Source organism: Saccoglossus kowalevskii, chromosome 13 (genome assembly GCF_978046115.1).
Source record: "Saccoglossus kowalevskii chromosome 13, keSacKowa6.1, whole genome shotgun sequence".
NCBI classification, from domain to species: Eukaryota; Metazoa; Hemichordata; class Enteropneusta; family Harrimaniidae; genus Saccoglossus; species Saccoglossus kowalevskii.
Window position 1 is genome coordinate 2,519,261 of NC_140653.1, and position 21,264 is coordinate 2,540,524.

A 21,264-nucleotide genomic window follows, 5' to 3' on the forward strand; every position below is an offset into this window, starting at 1 on the left:
GATATCACTTATATCATCAAATCCTCCATGATATCACTTATATCATCAAATCCTCCATGATATCACTTATATCATCAAATCCTCCATGATATCACTTATATCATCAAATCCTCCATGATATCACTTATATCATCAAATCCTCCATGATATCACTTATATCATCAAATCCTCCATGATATCACTTATATCATCAAATCCTCCATGATATCACTTATATCATCAAATTCGTAATTACATAAACATACTCAGGATTAACACCTTGCATTTGCATAAACCCATGACTGACAGTCATTTTAAGCAGTCAAAACGACTGTTTGAATCATGCTTTCCTGTCGCTTTTACGCGAAAATCGAGCTGACATCGTTTTGAACTTGTATTGTGGATATATTCATACTTGTATGCGAAATGAAAATAATGCACCACAGGCATTAAGATTGTTGGAAAGAGTGATTTTACAGAGCACCTCAAAACGACGTTTCATGCTTGAGTGTCATTTGCATACTGAAAACTGGTGGCCATTTTTCTATTTATACACCCGGAGCCATGGTTTAAGGGAATATATAGAGGGTGTGTCAGTGTTCTCCCCTGACTTCATGTCAAACATCACAGCTAATTTGCATAACAATACAATTGAATAATACTAACTTGCATAATGTTATTTGCATAATACTTAGTTTCCCCAACAAACATTGTGATATGATAACTACAAAGAGATATTTTTATATATCTCGTATAGTTTATATCATTTAATTGCATTATATTTTATGTGTGTATCAAGTCAAATGAAGCGTGAAATAGAACAGCAAAAAAAAAATGGAAATACTGTATTTTTGCTTGGAATAAATTTTCGCTGGAAAATAATTCAGTGAAAATAAATTCCAGTGAATATACCTTTTTCCCTATATTTGACATTCAACTTATGAAAAATCAGTGAAAATTAATTCTATAAAAAACACCCAAAAAGTTTTTTTACAGTACTTATAGCCAGTCAGTAAATATATTGTTATCCATGGAGGTTATTCGTTCATCATTATTTTGTGTAGTGCCCATGTAACTGTCAATTCATATACATTTTTTGGTTAAATTTGTGAGATTGCGAGTTATCAAAATAATGATGAAATTAATAAATCAATAATGACAAATGTTTTTTTTCTACAACGGCATTTCAAAACTAAAGTCTGTGATTTTTTTTAACTTATACCTCATGCGTAACAATACAATCACTCATGGACGTACTAACATAGATCGTCCATGGATCACCATAACATTGTCAGCTGCTGTTGCGATCATTGCTCTGACTTTTTGGTGAATTTTTTTTTAGAAATTACATCAACGAGATGTTGTTTTAAACATCGCGGAAAAGTATGCACTCTGCGCCGCCATCTTTGTTACCTGAATCTTAATCCCCATTGTAACCCAGCATGCATCGGTCTTGATGTCACAACGTGTGCCTTAGGTTCCTTGGTAATGAGGCACTCTATGAATGAGGTACTTTTAGAGGTCAGGGTTTGTTTCTTCTTCGGTCATCTCGTCTGCAGTTGAATCATTTTTTCACCGATTTATTTACAGTTTTCTTTTCAATGCGACTTAATTTCACTTGTTTTTTTTTAATTTTTGGTAATTAGTGTTAGTGGCGAAGAAGTAGTAAAAACTGCAATTAACCGCAGTGCATGTCACACGCAACGTAATATTACCATAATTGGTATAGTACAGGTGTGATGGTTCAAATACCAAAATGGCAACAGTAACAGAAAGACTTCCCTGGCGGCGATGATGACATACGAACCAGGAGCTAACAGATGAGGTTTCAACTGGTACTGGTATTATTATACTCTGCAAACGTCAAGTACAATAACGCGGTAAAACCCCACTACTCCAATAACTAGATACTTAAACTCCAATACAATTCAACGAGATCTCCGATCTGATCTCAGTGCTGAACAACTCCCCTATATATACCCACACTGTCTATAAATAGACCATTACATCAGCATACATAATGAGTCTGGAATTTACTATAACTTTCTAGAATGTTCCATTACCTTCTATTGCCTCCTACAGTGTTCTATTACCTATTCAACCAGTTTCTAAAAAAAATCTAGAATATTCCACCCAGACACAGTACGGTTCTAGAACATTCTCAGTGACACGGAAGTGGTAAATAAGTCGTATGCGACAGTGCAGCAAATGGGGATAGATTACCCCACACATGCTCTTTTGTTAGATTTGATTACCTTTCGATCAATACATGTTATTGTTTTAAAGTTGTGCAAGACAAGACTGACACTTGTAAACAATAAAATTGTGAATAGGATTTCAAGGAAGCAATGCAGCTGTTTGTCTAAGCGATGCAGGAAAATATAGAGGGTATATGGTGAGAGTTTGGGTTAAAGGAAACAAGCCATGCATGGCACAGTCCGGGTTAGTTACCAAATTTAAGATATATAGTTTTGTTTAAACATGTAGTACTTTAGTAATATAGTTGGAACATAAACATGTCAGAAGAATGGATCCAGAAGATGATGCTTGATTATGATGATTTTTTAACATTAAAATGATTGACTTCTTGTATCTGATCGTCAAACGTGTACTTGTCCATATTGAGAAATATTGCTCTGGAACAGCATTAATTAAAACCAAATCAGCCATTTTGAATAATGTATATATCTATAACATGATGTAAAACAGATATATAAAATTTGAACATAATCAGTCAAGGCATATCAGAGATATGGCTCGAGAAGCGCATTCATTTAAACAAAATGGCCACCAGTCGGCTATTTTCAATCCGATCTGAAAAATTAAATGATGTGCATCACGAACCGATAATCTCTAATGTAAACCCAAGATTCAGTTCTGGAATGCCAGAAATGCTTGAATTTTGATGATTTTTTAGCACGAAAATGGCTGCAATTTGGCCATTTTGAATCAGATAGTCAAACCAATATATCTCTGTCATGATGTATAATGAATATATAAAATTTGATCATAATCAGTTCAAGCATGGCAGAGATATATGGCACTAGAACTGCTGCAGTCATTAAAACAAAATGGCCGCCAGTCGGCCATTTTAAATTGGATCCGAAAAATAAAATGATGTACCAAGTTTGAACAAATCCATCCATAAATGCTTGATTTTGATGATTTTTTAGCACAAAAATCAGATCGTGAAACAAATTGATGTGCATATGTCCTCAATATTATGTATAATGTATATGTAAAGTTTGATTGTGATTGGTCCAGACGCATGCACTGACACACGGACGCACAAAGGTCAAAACATAAGTCCCCGTTTTCGAACTGCGTCAGGGACTAAATATAGAGGTATGTGGTGTGGGTTAGGGTTGAGGGAAAATATAGAGGGTATATGGTGAGGGTTTGGGTTAAAGGAATATAGAGGGTATATGATGAGGGTTTGGGTTAAAGGAATATATAGAGGGTATATGGTGAGGGGTTGGGTTAAAGGAATATATAGAGAGTACGTGGTGAGGGTTTGGGTTAAAGGAATATATTGAGAGTATATGGTTAGTGTTTTGATTACAAGATGATTATTCATACCTTGTGTCTATTTCTGAATTTAAGGAAAGTCTGGTGGTCATATTCATCCCAACCACCTCTGTGACCGCCAGTCTGCTGTAAAAATCTCTGTGAAATGAAGTTTATAGTTGTTAATATTAATGATTTTTACCATAAACATATATCACATACAATGTCTCACAGTGCCTAAAGTCCCATACTGAGGGACACATATCCCATACAATGTCCCATAGTGCCTACAGTTCCATACAGTGAGACCCATATCCTATACAATGTCCCACACAGTGCCTACAGTTCCATACAGTGAGACCCATATCCCACAGAATGTCCCACACAGTGCCTACAATTTCATACAGTGAGACCCATATCCCATACAATGTCCCACACAGTGCCTACAGTTCCATACAGTGAGACCCATATCCTATACAATGTCCCACACAGTGCCTACCGTTCCATACAGTGAGACCCATGTCCCATACAATGTCCCATATTGCCTACAGTTCCATACAGTGAGACCCATATCCCATAGAATGTCCCACACAGTGCCTACAATTTCATAGTGAGACCCATATCCCATACAATGTCCCACACAGTGCCTACAGTTCCATACAGTGAGACCCATATCCTATACAATGTCCCACACAGTGCCTACCGTTCCATACAGTGAGACCCATGTCCCATACAATGTCCCATATTGCCTACAGTTCCATACAGTGAGACCCATATCCCATAGAATGTCCCACACAGTGCCTACAATTTCATACAGTGAGACCCATATCCCATACAATGTCCCACACAGTGCCTACAGTTCCATACAGTGAGACCCATATCTCATACAATGTTTTACACAGTGCCTACAGTTCCATACAGTGAGACCCGTATCCCATACGATGTCCCATAGTGCCTACAGTTCCATACAGTGAGACCCATATCCCATAGAATATCCCACACAGTGCCTACAATTTCATACAGTGAGACCCATATCCCATACAATGTCCCACACAGTGTCTACAGTTCCATACAGTGAGACCCATATCCCATAGAATGTCCCACACAGTGCCTACAATTTCATACAGTGAGACCCATATCCCATACAATGTCCCACACAGTGCCTACAGTTCCATACAGTGAGACCCATGTCCCATACAATGTCCCATAGTGCCTACAGTTCCATACAGTGAGACCCATATCCCATAGAATGTCCCACACAGTGTCTACAATTTCATACAGTGAGACCCATATCTCATACAATGTCCCACACAGTGCCTACAGTTCCATACAGTGAGACCCATATCCTATACAATGTTTCACACAGTGCCTACAGTTCCATACAGTGAGACCCATATCTTATACAATTTCCCACACAGTGCCTACAGTTCCATACAGTGAGACCCATATCTCATACAATGTCCCACACAGTGCCTACAGTTCCATACAGTGAGACCCATATCCTATACAATGTCCCACACAGTGCCTACCATTCCATACAGTGAGACCCATGTCCCATACAATGTCCCATATTGCCTACAGTTCCATACAGTGAGACCCATATCCCATAGAATGTCCCACACAGTGCCTACAATTTCATACAGTGAGACCCATATCCCATACAATGTCCCACACAGTGCCTACAGTTCCATACAGTGAGACCCATATCCTATACAATGTCCCACACAGTGCCTACAGTTCCATACAGTGAGACCCATGTCCCATACAATGTCCCATATTGCCTACAGTTCCATACAGTGAGACCCATATCCCATAGAATGTCCCACACAGTGCCTACAATTTCATAGTGAGACCCATATCCCATACAATGTCCCACACAGTGCCTACAGTTCCATACAGTGAGACCCATATCCTATACAATGTCCCACACAGTGCCTACCGTTCCATACAGTGAGACCCATGTCCCATACAATGTCCCATATTGCCTACAGTTCCATACAGTGAGACCCATATCCCATAGAATGTCCCACACAGTGCCTACAATTTCATACAGTGAGACCCATATCCCATACAATGTCCCACACAGTGCCTACAGTTCCATACAGTGAGACCCATATCCTATACAATGTCCCACACAGTGCCTACAGTTCCATACAGTGAGACCCATATCTCATACAATGTTTTACACAGTGCCTACAGTTTCATACAGTGAGACCCGTATCCCATACGATGTCCCATAGTGCCTACAGTTCCATACAGTGAGACCCATATCCCATAGAATATCCCACACAGTGCCTACAATTTCATACAGTGAGACCCATATCCCATACAATGTCCCACACAGTGTCTACAGTTCCATACAGTGAGACCCATATCCCATAGAATGTCCCACACAGTGCCTACAGTTCCATACAGTGAGACCCATATCCTATACAATGTCCCACACAGTGCCTACAGTTCCATACAGTGAGACCCATATCTCATACAATGTCCCACACAGTGCCTACAGTTCCATACAGTGAGACCCATATCCCATACAATGTCCCACACAGTGCCTACAGTTCCATACAGTGAGACCCATATCCTATACAATGTCCCACACAGTGCCTACAGTTCCATACAGTGAGACCCATATCCCATACAATGTCCCATACAGTGCCTACAGTGCCTACAGTTCCATACAGTGAGACCCATGTCCCATACAATGTTTTACACAGTGCCTACAGTTCCATACAGTGAGACCCATATCCCATAGAATGTCCCACACAGTGCCTACAGTTCCATACAGTGAGACCCATATCCCATACAATGTCCCACACAGTGCCTACAGTTCCATACAGTGAGACCCATGTCCCATACAATGTTTTACACAGTGCCTACAGTTCCATACAGTGAGACCCATATCCCATAGAATGTCCCACACAGTGCCTACAGTTCCATACAGTGAGACCCATATCTCATACAATGTTTTACACAGTGCCTACAGTTCCATACAGTGAGACCCATATCCCATACAATGTTTTACACAGTGCCTACAGTTCCATACAGTGAGACCCATATCCCATAGAATGTCCCACACAGTGCCTACAATTTCATACAGTGAGACCCATATCCCATACAATGTCCCACACAGTGCCTACAGTTCCATACAGTGAGACCCATATCCCATAGAATGTCCCACACAGTGCCTACAATTTCATACAGTGAGACCCATATCCCATACAATGTCCCACACAGTGCCTACAGTTCCATACAGTGAGACCCATGTCCCATACAATGTCCCATAGTGCCTACAGTTCCATACAGTGAGACCCATATCCCCATAGAATGTCCCACACAGTGCCTACAGTTTCATACAGTGAGACCCATATCCTATACAATGTCCCACACAGTGCCTACAGTTCCATACAGTGAGACCCATATCCTATACAATGTCCCACACAGTGCCTACAGTTCCATACAGTGAGACCCATATCCTATACAATGTACCACACAGTGCCTACAGTTCCATACAGTGAGACCCATATCTCATACAATGTTTTACACAGTGCCTACAGTTCCATACAGTGAAACCCATATCCCATACAATGTTTTACACAGTGCCTACAGTTCCATACAGTGAGACCCATATCCTATACAATGTCCCACACAGTGCCTACAGTTCCATACAGTGAGACCCATATCTCATACAATGTCCCACACAGTGCCTACAGTTCCATACAGTGAGACCCATATCCTATATGATGTCCCACACAGTGCCTACAGTTCCATACAGTGAGACCCATATCTCATACAATGTCCCACACAGTGCCTACAGTTCCATACAGTGAGACCCATATCCTATACAATGTCCCACACAGTGCCTACAGTTCCATACAGTGAGACCCATATCCTATACAATGTCCCACACAGTGCCTACAGTTCCATACAGTGAGACCCATATCTCATACAATGTCCCACACAGTGCCTACAGTTCCATACAGTGAGACCCATATCCTATACAATGTCCCACACAGTGCCTACAGTTCCATACAGTGAGACCCATATCCTATACAATGTCCCACACAGTGCCTACAGTTCCATACAGTGAGACCCATATCTCATACAATGTCCCACACAGTGCCTACAGTTCCATACAGTGAGACCCATATCCTATACAATGTACCACACAGTGCCTACAGTTCCATACAGTGAGACCCATATCTCATACAATGTTTTACACAGTGCCTACAGTTCCATACAGTGAGACCCATATCCTATACAATGTCCCACACAGTGCCTACAGTTCCATACAGTGAGATCCATATCTCATACAATGTCCCACACAGTGCCTACAGTTCCACACAGTGAGACCCATATCCCATACAATGTCCCACACAGTGCCTACAGTTCCATACAGTGAGACCCATATCTCATACAATGTCCCACACAGTGCCTACAGTTCCATACAGTGAGACCCATATCTCATACAATGTCCCACACAGTGCCTACAGTTCCATACAGTGAAACCCATATCCTATACAATGTCCCACACAGTGCCTACCGTTCCATACAGTGAGACCCATGTCCCATACAATGTCCCATAGTGCCTACAGTTCCATACAGTGAGACCATATCCCATAGAATGTCCCACACAGTGCCTACAGTTCCATACAGTGAGACCCATATCTCATACAATGTCCCACACAGTGCCTACAGTTCCATACAGTGAGACCCATATCATATACAATGTCCCACACAGTGCCTACAGTTCCATACAGTGAGACCCATATCTCATACAATGTCCCACACAGTGCCTACAGTTCCATACAGTGAGACCCATATCCTATACAATGTACCACACAGTGCCTACAGTTCCATACAGTGAGACCCATATCTCATACAATGTTTTACACAGTGCCTAGTTCCATACAGTGAGACCCATATCTCATACAATGTTTTACACAGTGCCTACAGTTCCATACAGTGAGACCCATATCCTATACAATGTCCCACACAGTGCCTACAGTTCCATACAGTGAGACGCATATCCTATACAATGTCCCACACAGTGCCTACAGTTCCATACAGTGAGACCCATATCCCATACATCGTCCCACACAGTGCCTACAGTTCCATACAGTGAGACCCATATCCCATACAATGTCCCACACAGTGCCTACAGTTCCATACAGTGAGACCCATATCTAATACAATGCGTCTCATACAGTGCCTACAGCCCCAAGGATTGGGAAACATATCCCAGACAATGTCCCGCACAGTGCCTATAGTCTTATGCAGTGAGAAACATATCCCAGACAATGTCCCGCACAGTGCCTATAGTCTTATGCAGTGAGAAACATATCCCAGACAATGTCCCGCACAGTGCCTATAGTCGTATGCAGTGAGAAACATACACCAGACAATGTCCCGCACAGTGCCTATAGTCTTATGCAGTGAGAAACATATCCCAGACAATGCCCACGGAGTTCATTTACATAGGTGTGTGTGGTACTATGGTATTCACCTCAAATGCTGCTACTTCAGGCGGCATATCAGCAATGATGTTCCTTGCTGAAGACAAAGGTTTAGCTGCTTTACGACCTGGGCGGCTGCTGTCAATGACAATGGGTGGAACTTGTGCCCAGCTTTCAAATCTCTTCTCCATGGCAACTACTTCTTGTGAAACACTCAATTCCTCTTTCATAAGCTCTTCATAGCTGCACATTAAATATTAATATCATATTATTTATTATATGAAGGTAGCATTATGAATTGCAATTTAGTTTCATAATGACTGTCAATAAGTATTGTCAATACAACTGTACCACCCAACTGAGTTGAAATCAGGATTCGTCTATAATACTACCGGTATAATACTCAAGAAGCAGAATTTGAGTTCAACACAATCCCAGATGTTATTTAACCAATCAAATAGTGGCAACAAGTTCAAGACAATTTTTGGTTTCAAAAGTGCAATTATTGATTTCAACATGTTATTTTTTTAACAAAATAAAAACTGTCTGAAAACTACTAAACTAGCTATTACAGTACTCTGTTTTATCCATATGCAATGGAATTATATTACATGAAATCCATCAGACTTTCATGACAACATTATCCATCTTATAGCTTTTTATCATATGTTACTAACTATATTTAGAGATATGATACTATTCAACCATACACACCATTGGTAACACTATTCTTTTGGGTGAAAAATATTTTTGAGATCATATATTATCATTAAGGATTTTCAATAAAATACATAATGTATGTTGACCAGTTTTACTACCTAAGGAATTTCCTGAAATGTTTCCTCATTTCACCCAACCTTGCTCTTTAATTGAACAATATTTAGACTTACATTTCCCTTTGTCGTTCTTTGAATGCATTCATACAGCCCTCAATGTCTTCCATTGTTTCTTTAAGTTTTTCAACAACTATAAAAAGAAAATAAGTAAAAAATACATGAATAGTAGCAGTAGTGATATGTCATGGTATTGTATGAATAGTACAAGTAGTGATATGTCATGGTATTGTATGAATAGTAGCAGTAGTGATATGTCATGGTATTGTATGAATAGTAGCAGTAGTGATATGCCATGGTATTGTATGAATAGTAGCAGTAGTGATATGTCATGGTATTGTATTGTATGAATAGTAGCAGTAGTGATATGTCATGGTATTGTATGAATAGTACCAGTAGTGATATGTCATGGTATTGTATGAATAGTACAAGTAGTGATATGTCATGGTATTGTATGAATAGTACCAGTAGTGATATGTCATGGTATTGTATGAATAGTACCAGTAGTGATATGTCATGGTATTGTATGAATAGTAGCAGTAGTGATATGTCATGGTATTGTATGAATAGTAGTAGTAGTGATATGTCATGGTATTGTATGAATAGTAGCAGTAGTGATATGTCATGGTATTGTATGAATAGTACCAGTAGTGATATGTCATGGTATTGTATGAATAGTACCAGTAGTGATATGTCATGGTATTGTATGAATAGTACAAGTAGTGATATGTCATGGTATTGTATGAATAGTAGCAGTAGTGATATTAATAAAGATAATTTATTGCATCCTTAGAAATACAGTGTTTCCATCAGTTTATAGCAACAAAAGTAAGATATTAAAAAACAAAATAACTATAGCAAATAATAAATGATAGATTTTAGTGTTTTTGTTAAGTATCTTTCTCGTTTCTCATTAAGAACGAGCTGTGTATAAGTTCTCCAACAAGTTTGATTACATTTGTGTTAGAATTTTTCATTAAGTATGTAAATTTCTGTTGGTCAGTTTTTGTTTCATCAGGAAACTGTATATTTGAGAATATATCCATTCGTAGTGTGTGATATTTTGGGCATTTGATGAGGAGATGCATTTCATCTTCTATGTCTGCTAAAGTACATTGTTTACAAATTCTGTTTTCCAAAGAAATTTTAGGTTGGGTATGTCTACCCTTTTCTATTGCTAGGCTGTGATTACTTGTTCGGAATCTAGAGACAGAAATTCTATGTTTTAGATTCAGTATAATTAAGTAACTTTCAAAGTTGTAGTTTGTTTTGAATTGAGTATATGTTCTCAACTTAGGTTTATCCATAATTGTCTCCTTCCAGAATTCAATATATTTTTGTTTAATATTGTTTCCTATTCTCTTTATATTTTGTTTTGTTGCATTCAATTTGTCATTGATATTCTTTATATCTAATGTGTTATCTTCCTTATTTAACTCTTTGTAAATTGACATAATCCATGGGAGTTTGCAGTTTATCTGTTCATGGTATGCCTGTTTTGTTAAATTACATTCTGGAAGTTCTTTGATCCGTGCCAAATACTTTATAAGATTTATTTTGATGTCTACTAGTAATGGTAGTTCACCTATTTCTGCTCTACAAGCTAGATTTGATGAAAATTTATTCAATCCAAGCATTCTTTTACTAAATTTCAGATGGGTTTTCTCGATTGGTGTAATGTCCCATTTATTATTTTCTTGAATTTCGAAGCCCCATACATCTGATCCATACATGTATAATAGTATTGGTCTTACACATGTTTTGAATAGGTGTAACATTGTTTTGCAGTCAGTTTCTTTTGGCACAGAAGTCATCATTGCATATAAAGCTCTTGTGGCTTTGTCTGCCAAATTATTTCTTGTGTCGCTGAATTTACCATTCGACTGTAATGATACCCCAAGGTAGTTGTATGAAAATACACAACTAATATTTTGACCTTGATATGTAAATTTTTCAGTATTTCTCAAGTATCCTCTTTTAAATATTACAATTTTACTTTTTGACATATTCACTTGGAGTTTCCAATTTTGGCAATATTTCTCCAAATTATTGAATGATCTCTGTAGACCTTTATTTGTTTCTGATATTAAAACTAGATCATCTGCATAAAACAGTGAGCTAATTTTGATGTTATTAAGTTGAACTTGATCTTGGTCATTGTTTTGTATTGGACTATTTAAGTCATTGACGTATAGATTGAAAAGCATTGAACTCATAACACATCCCTGTCTTACACCTGTGATAGTTTCAAATATCGGAGATATCTTATCACCGAAACGAATGCATGCCTTTGTATTCTGGTACATATTTTGAATTAATTTGTAGATATTTCCAGTAACACCATTATTTAGCAGTTTATAGAATACTAGTAATCCTTCTCTCCACACTTTGTCAAACGCTTTTTTATAATCGATGAAGCAAGTATAAATTTTTTTGTTTTGTTTCAGATATTTATGAACTATATAATTGTTTTTAAGACAAAAATGTGATCAGTTGTCCGGTACCCTTTTCTGAATCCTGCCTGATTGTTGTTTATGATATTCTTGCTTTCTATGAATTGGCATAGCCTAATATTTATTATTGTGCAAAATGTTTTGCCTATACAACTTGACTGATAAGTGATGGTATTGTATGAATAGTACAAGTAGTGATATGTCAAGGTATTGTATGAATAGTAGCAGTAGTGATATGTCATGGTATTGTATGAATAGTACCAGTAGTGATATGTCATGGTATTGTATGAATAGTACCAGTAGTGATATGTCATGATATTGTATGAATAGTACAAGTAGTGATATGTCATGGTATTGTATGAATAGTACCAGTAGTGATATGTCATGGTATTGTATGAATAGTAGCAGTAGTGATATGTCATGGTATTGTATGAATAGTACAAGTAGTGATATGTCATGGTATTGTATGAATAGTACCAGTAGTGATATGTCATGGTATTGTATGAATAGTACAAGTAGTGATAAGTCATGGTATTGTATGAATAGTACAAGTAGTGATAAGTCATGGTATTGTATGAATAGTACCAGTAGTGATATATCATGGTATTGTATGAATAGTACAAGTAGTGATATGTCATGGTATTGTATGAATAGTAGCAGTAGTGATATGTCATGGTATTGTATGAATAGTACCAGTAGTGATATGTCATGGTATTGTATGAATAGTACCAGTAGTGATATGTCATGGTATTGTATGAATAGTACAAGTAGTGATATGTCATGGTATTGTATGAATAGTACCAGTAGTGATATGTCATGGTATTGTATGAATAGTAGCAGTAGTGATATGTCATGGTATTGTATGAATAGTACAAGTAGTGATATGTCATGGTATTGTATGAATAGTACCAGTAGTGATATGTCATGGTATTGTATGAATAGTACAAGTAGTGATAAGTCATGGTATTGTATGAATAGTACAAGTAGTGATAAGTCATGGTATTGTATGAATAGTACCAGTAGTGATATATCATGGTATTGTATGAATAGTACAAGTAGTGATATGTCATGGTATTGTATGAATAGTAGCAGTAGTGATATGTTATGGTATTGTATGAATAGTAGCAGTAGTGATAAGTCATGGTATTGTATGAATAGTACCAGTAGTGATATATCATGGTATTGTATGAATATCACAAGTAGTGATAAGTCATGGTATTGTATGAATAGTACCAGTAGTGATAAGTCATGGTATTGTATGAATAGTACAAGTAGTGATAAGTCATGGTATTGTATGAATAGTACCAGTAGTGATATGTCATGGTATTGTATGAATAGTAGCAGTAGTGATATGTCATGGTATTGTATGAATAGTACCAGTAGTGATATGTCATGGTATTGTATGAATAGTACAAGTAGTGATAAGTCATGGTATTGTATGAATAGTACCAGTAGTGATATGTCATGGTATTGTATGAATAGTAGCAGTAGTGATATGTCATGGTATTGTATGAATAGTACCAGTAGTGATATGTCATGGTATTGTATGAATAGTACCAGTAGTGATATGTCATGGTATTGTATGAATAGTACAAGTAGTGATAAGTCATGGTATTGTATGAATAGTAGCAGTAGTGATATGTCATGGTATTGTATGAATAGTACCAGTAGTGATATGTCATGGTATTGTATGAATAGTACCAGTAGTGATATGTCATGGTATTGTATGAATAGTACCAGTAGTGATATGTCATGGTATTGTATGAATATCACAAGTAGTGATAAGTCATGGTATTGTATGAATAGTAGCAGTAGTGATATGTCATGGTATTGTATGAATAGTACCAGTAGTGATATGTCATGGTATTGTATGAATAGTACAAGTAGTGATATGTCATGGTATTGTATGAATAGTAGCAGTAGTGATATGTCATGATATTGTATGAATAGTACAAGTAGTGATAAGTCATGGTATTGTATGAATAGTAGCAGTAGTGATATGTCATGGTATTGTATGAATAGTACAAGTAGTGATATGTCATGGTATTGTATGAATAGTACCAGTAGTGATATGTCATGGTATTGTATGAATAGTAGCAGTAGTGATATGTCATGGTATTGTATGAATAGTACAAGTAGTGATAAGTCATGGTATTGTATGAATAGTAGCAGTAGTGATATGTCATGGTATTGTATGAATAGTACAAGTAGTGATATGTCATGGTATTGTATGAATAGCAGCAGTAGTGATATGTCAAGGTATTGTATGAATAGTACAAGTAGTGATATGTCATGGTATTGTATGAATAGTACAAGTAGTGATATGTCATGGTATTGTATGAATAGTACAAGTAGTGATAAGTCATGGTATTGTATGAATAGTACAAGTAGTGATATGTCATGGTATTGTATGAATAGTACAAGTAGTGATATGTCATGGTATTGTATGAATAGTACCAGTAGTGATATGTCATGGTATTGTATGAATAGTACAAGTAGTGATATGTCATGGTATTGTATGAATAGTACAAGTAGTGATATGTCATGGTATTGTATGAATAGTACAAGTAGTGATATGTCATGGTATTGTATGAATAGTAGCAGTAGTGATAAGTCATGGTATTGTATGAATAGTACAAGTAGTGATATGTCATGGTATTGTATGAATAGTAGCAGTAGTGATATGTCATGGTATTGTATGAATATCACAAGTAGTGATATGTCATGGTATTGTATGAATAGTACAAGTAGTGATATGTCATGGTATTGTATGAATAGTACAAGTAGTGATATGTCATGGTATTGTATGAATAGTAGCAGTAGTGATATGTCATGGTATTGTATGAATAGTAGCAGTAGTGATATGTCATGGTATTGTATGAATAGTATAAGTAGTGATAAGTCATGGTATTGTATGAATAGTAGCAGTAGTGATATGTCATGGTATTGTATGAATAGTACAAGTAGTGATATGTCATGGTATTGTATGAATAGTACAAGTAGTGATAAGTCATGGTATTGTATGAATAGTACAAGTAGTGATATGTCATGGTATTGTATGAATAGTACAAGTAGTGATATGTCATGGTATTGTATGAATAGTACAAGTAGTGATATGTCATGGTATTGTATGAATAGTACCAGTAGTGATATGTCATGGTATTGTATGAATAGTACAAGTAGTGATATGTCATGGTATTGTATGAATAGTACAAGTAGTGATATGTCATGGTATTGTATGAATAGTACAAGTAGTGATATGTCATGGTATTGTATGAATAGTAGCAGTAATGATATGTCATGGTATTGTATGAATATCACAAGTAGTGATATGTCATGGTATTGTATGAATAGTACAAGTAGTGATATGTCATGGTATTGTATTGTATGAATAGTAGCAGTAGTGATATGTCATGGTATTGTATGAATAGTACCAGTAGTGATATGTCATGGTATTGTATGAATAGTACCAGTAGTGATATGTCATGGTATTGTATGAATAGTAGCAGTAGTGATATGTCATGGTATTGTATGAATAGTAGCAGTAGTGATATGTCATGGTATTGTATGAATAGTAGCAGTAGTGATATGTCGTGGTATTGTATGAATAGTAGCAGTAGTGATAAGTCATGGTATTGTATGAATAGTAGCAGTAGTGATATGTCATGGTATTGTATGAATAGTACAAGTAGTGATATGTCATGGTATTGTATGAATAGTAGCAGTAGTGATAAGTCATGGTATTGTATGAATAGTACAAGTAGTGATATGTCATGGTATTGTATGAATAGTAGCAGTAGTGATATGTCATGGTATAGTATGAATAGTACCAGTAGTGATATGTCATGGTATTGTATGAATAGTACAAGTAGTGATATGTCATGGTATTGTATGAATAGTAGCAGTAGTGATAAGTCATGGTATTGTATGAATAGTACAAGTAGTGATATGTCATGGTATTGTATGAATAGTAGCAGTAGTGATATGTCATGGTATTGTATGAATAGTACCAGTAGTGATATGTCATGGTATTGTATGAATATCACAAGTAGTGATATGTCATGGTATTGTATGAATAGTACAAGTAGTGATATGTCATGGTATTGTATGAATAGTACCAGTAGTGATATGTCATGGTATTGTATGAATATCACAAGTAGTGATATGTCATGGTATTGTATGAATAGTACAAGTAGTGATATGTCATGGTATTGTATGAATAGTAGCAGTAGTGATATGTCATGGTATTGTATGAATAGTAGCAGTAGTGATATATCATGGTATTGTATGAATAGTAGCAGTAGTGATATGTCATGGTATTGTATGAATATCACAAGTAGTGATATGTCATGGTATTGTATGAATAGTACAAGTAGTGATATGTCATGGTATTGTATGAATAGTACAAGTAGTGATATGTCATGGTATTGTATGAATAGTAGCAGTAGTGATATGTCATGGTATTGTATGAATAGTAGCAGTAGTGATATGTCATGGTATTGTATGAATAGTATAAGTAGTGATAAGTCATGGTATTGTATGAATAGTAGCAGTAGTGATATGTCATGGTATTGTATGAATAGTACAAGTAGTGATATGTCATGGTATTGTATGAATAGTACAAGTAGTGATAAGTCATGGTATTGTATGAATAGTACAAGTAGTGATATGTCATGGTATTGTATGAATAGTACAAGTAGTGATATGTCATGGTATTGTATGAATAGTACAAGTAGTGATATGTCATGGTATTGTATGAATAGTACCAGTAGTGATATGTCATGGTATTGTATGAATAGTACAAGTAGTGATATGTCATGGTATTGTATGAATAGTACAAGTAGTGATATGTCATGGTATTGTATGAATAGTACAAGTAGTGATATGTCATGGTATTGTATGAATAGTAGCAGTAATGATATGTCATGGTATTGTATGAATATCACAAGTAGTGATATGTCATGGTATTGTATGAATAGTACAAGTAGTGATATGTCATGGTATTGTATTGTATGAATAGTAGCAGTAGTGATATGTCATGGTATTGTATGAATAGTACCAGTAGTGATATGTCATGGTATTGTATGAATAGTACCAGTAGTGATATGTCATGATATTGTATGAATAGTACAAGTAGTGATATGTCATGGTATTGTATGAATAGTACCAGTAGTGATATGTCATGGTATTGTATGAATAGTAGCAGTAGTGATATGTCATGGTATTGTATGAATAGTACAAGTAGTGATATGTCATGGTATTGTATGAATAGTACCAGTAGTGATATGTCATGGTATTGTATGAATAGTACAAGTAGTGATAAGTCATGGTATTGTATGAATAGTACAAGTAGTGATAAGTCATGGTATTGTATGAATAGTACCAGTAGTGATATATCATGGTATTGTATGAATAGTACAAGTAGTGATATGTCATGGTATTGTATGAATAGTAGCAGTAGTGATATGTCATGGTATTGTATGAATAGTACCAGTAGTGATATGTCATGGTATTGTATGAATAGTACCAGTAGTGATATGTCATGGTATTGTATGAATAGTACAAGTAGTGATATGTCATGGTATTGTATGAATAGTACCAGTAGTGATATGTCATGGTATTGTATGAATAGTAGCAGTAGTGATATGTCATGGTATTGTATGAATAGTACAAGTAGTGATATGTCATGGTATTGTATGAATAGTACCAGTAGTGATATGTCATGGTATTGTATGAATAGTACAAGTAGTGATAAGTCATGGTATTGTATGAATAGTACAAGTAGTGATAAGTCATGGTATTGTATGAATAGTACCAGTAGTGATATATCATGGTATTGTATGAATAGTACAAGTAGTGATATGTCATGGTATTGTATGAATAGTAGCAGTAGTGATATGTTATGGTATTGTATGAATAGTAGCAGTAGTGATAAGTCATGGTATTGTATGAATAGTACCAGTAGTGATATATCATGGTATTGTATGAATATCACAAGTAGTGATAAGTCATGGTATTGTATGAATAGTACCAGTAGTGATAAGTCATGGTATTGTATGAATAGTACAAGTAGTGATAAGTCATGGTATTGTATGAATAGTACCAGTAGTGATATGTCATGGTATTGTATGAATAGTAGCAGTAGTGATATGTCATGGTATTGTATGAATAGTACCAGTAGTGATATGTCATGGTATTGTATGAATAGTACAAGTAGTGATAAGTCATGGTATTGTATGAATAGTACCAGTAGTGATATGTCATGGTATTGTATGAATAGTAGCAGTAGTGATATGTCATGGTATTGTATGAATAGTACCAGTAGTGATATGTCATGGTATTGTATGAATAGTACCAGTAGTGATATGTCATGGTATTGTATGAATAGTACAAGTAGTGATAAGTCATGGTATTGTATGAATAGTAGCAGTAGTGATATGTCATGGTATTGTATGAATAGTACCAGTAGTGATATGTCATGGTATTGTATGAATAGTACCAGTAGTGATATGTCATGGTATTGTATGAATAGTACCAGTAGTGATATGTCATGGTATTGTATGAATATCACAAGTAGTGATAAGTCATGGTATTGTATGAATAGTAGCAGTAGTGATATGTCATGGTATTGTATGAATAGTACCAGTAGTGATATGTCATGGTATTGTATGAATAGTACAAGTAGTGATATGTCATGGTATTGTATGAATAGTAGCAGTAGTGATATGTCATGATATTGTATGAATAGTACAAGTAGTGATAAGTCATGGTATTGTATGAATAGTAGCAGTAGTGATATGTCATGGTATTGTATGAATAGTACAAGTAGTGATATGTCATGGTATTGTATGAATAGTACCAGTAGTGATATGTCATGGTATTGTATGAATAGTAGCAGTAGTGATATGTCATGGTATTGTATGAATAGTACAAGTAGTGATAAGTCATGGTATTGTATGAATAGTAGCAGTAGTGATATGTCATGGTATTGTATGAATAGTACAAGTAGTGATATGTCATGGTATTGTATGAATAGCAGCAGTAGTGATATGTCAAGGTATTGTATGAATAGTACAAGTAGTGATATGTCATGGTATTGTATGAATAGTACAAGTAGTGATATGTCATGGTATTGTATGAATAGTACAAGTAGTGATAAGTCATGGTATTGTATGAATAGTACAAGTAGTGATATGTCATGGTATTGTATGAATAGTACAAGTAGTGATATGTCATGGTATTGTATGAATAGTACCAGTAGTGATATGTCATGGTATTGTATGAATAGTACAAGTAGTGATATGTCATGGTATTGTATGAATAGTACAAGTAGTGATATGTCATGGTATTGTATGAATAGTACAAGTAGTGATATGTCATGGTATTGTATGAATAGTAGCAGTAGTGATAAGTCATGGTATTGTATGAATAGTACAAGTAGTGATATGTCATGGTATTGTATGAATAGTAGCAGTAGTGATATGTCATGGTATTGTATGAATATCACAAGTAGTGATATGTCATGGTATTGTATGAATAGTACAAGTAGTGATATGTCATGGTATTGTATGAATAGTACAAGTAGTGATATGTCATGGTATTGTATGAATAGTAGCAGTAGTGATATGTCATGGTATTGTATGAATAGTAGCAGTAGTGATATGTCATGGTATTGTATGAATAGTATAAGTAGTGATAAGTCATGGTATTGTATGAATAGTAGCAGTAGTGATATGTCATGGTATTGTATGAATAGTACAAGTAGTGATATGTCATGGTATTGTATGAATAGTACAAGTAGTGATAAGTCATGGTATTGTATGAATAGTACAAGTAGTGATATGTCATGGTATTGTATGAATAGTACAAGTAGTGATATGTCATGGTATTGTATGAATAGTACAAGTAGTGATATGTCATGGTATTGTATGAATAGTACCAGTAGTGATATGTCATGGTATTGTATGAATAGTACAAGTAGTGATATGTCATGGTATTGTATGAATAGTACAAGTAGTGATATGTCATGGTATTGTATGAATAGTACAAGTAGTGATATGTCATGGTATTGTATGAATAGTAGCAGTAATGATATGTCATGGTATTGTATGAATATCACAAGTAGTGATATGTCATGGTATTGTATGAATAGTACAAGTAGTGATATGTCATGGTATTGTATTGTATGAATAGTAGCAGTAGTGATATGTCATGGTATTGTATGAATAGTACCAGTAGTGATATGTCATGGTATTGTATGAATAGTACCAGTAGTGATATGTCATGGTATTGTATGAATAGTAGCAGTAGTGATATGTCATGGTATTGTATGAATAGTAGCAGTAGTGATATGTCATGGTATTGTATGAATAGTAGCAGTAGTGATATGTCGTGGTATTGTATGAATAGTAGCAGTAGTGATAAGTCATGGTATTGTATGAATAGTAGCAGTAGTGATATGTCATGGTATTGTATGAATAGTACAAGTAGTGATATGTCATGGTATTGTATGAATAGTAGCAGTAGTGATAAGTCATGGTATTGTATGAATAGTACAAGTAGTGATATGTCATGGTATTGTATGAATAGTAGCAGTAGTGATATGTCATGGTATAGTATGAATAGTACCAGTAGTGATATGTCATGGTATTGTATGAATAGTACAAGTAGTGATATGTCATGGTATTGTATGAATAGTAGCAGTAGTGATAAGTCATGGTATTGTATGAATAGTACAAGTAGTGATATGTCATGGTATTGTATGAATAGTAGCAGTAGTGATATGTCATGGTATTGTATGAATAGTACCAGTAGTGATATGTCATGGTATTGTATGAATATCACAAGTAGTGATATGTCATGGTATTGTATGAATAGTACAAGTAGTGATATGTCATGGTATTGTATGAATAGTACCAGTAGTGATATGTCATGGTATTGTATGAATATCACAAGTAGTGATATGTCATGGTATTGTATGAATAGTACAAGTAGTGATATGTCATGGTATTGTATGAATAGTAGCAGTAGTGATAT

The 21,264-nt window shown here is 35.6% G+C and overlaps 1 protein-coding gene across 1 annotated transcript in view; it reads right to left on the bottom strand.

Annotated features, from left to right (window-relative positions):
* The window catches only part of LOC100377612 (coiled-coil domain-containing protein 112-like), a 62,707-nt gene that overhangs the window by 7,214 nt on the left and 34,229 nt on the right, over positions 1–21,264 (bottom strand). Inside the window, exons 5-7 of the mRNA XM_085506860.1 lie at positions 9,833–9,908; positions 8,993–9,185; positions 3,559–3,645 (exon numbers count right to left, since the gene is read on the bottom strand). Of these exons, the coding sequence (XP_085362986.1) occupies positions 3,559–3,645; positions 8,993–9,185; positions 9,833–9,908 (356 nt within the window). The remainder of the gene's footprint in view (positions 1–3,558; positions 3,646–8,992; positions 9,186–9,832; positions 9,909–21,264) is intronic.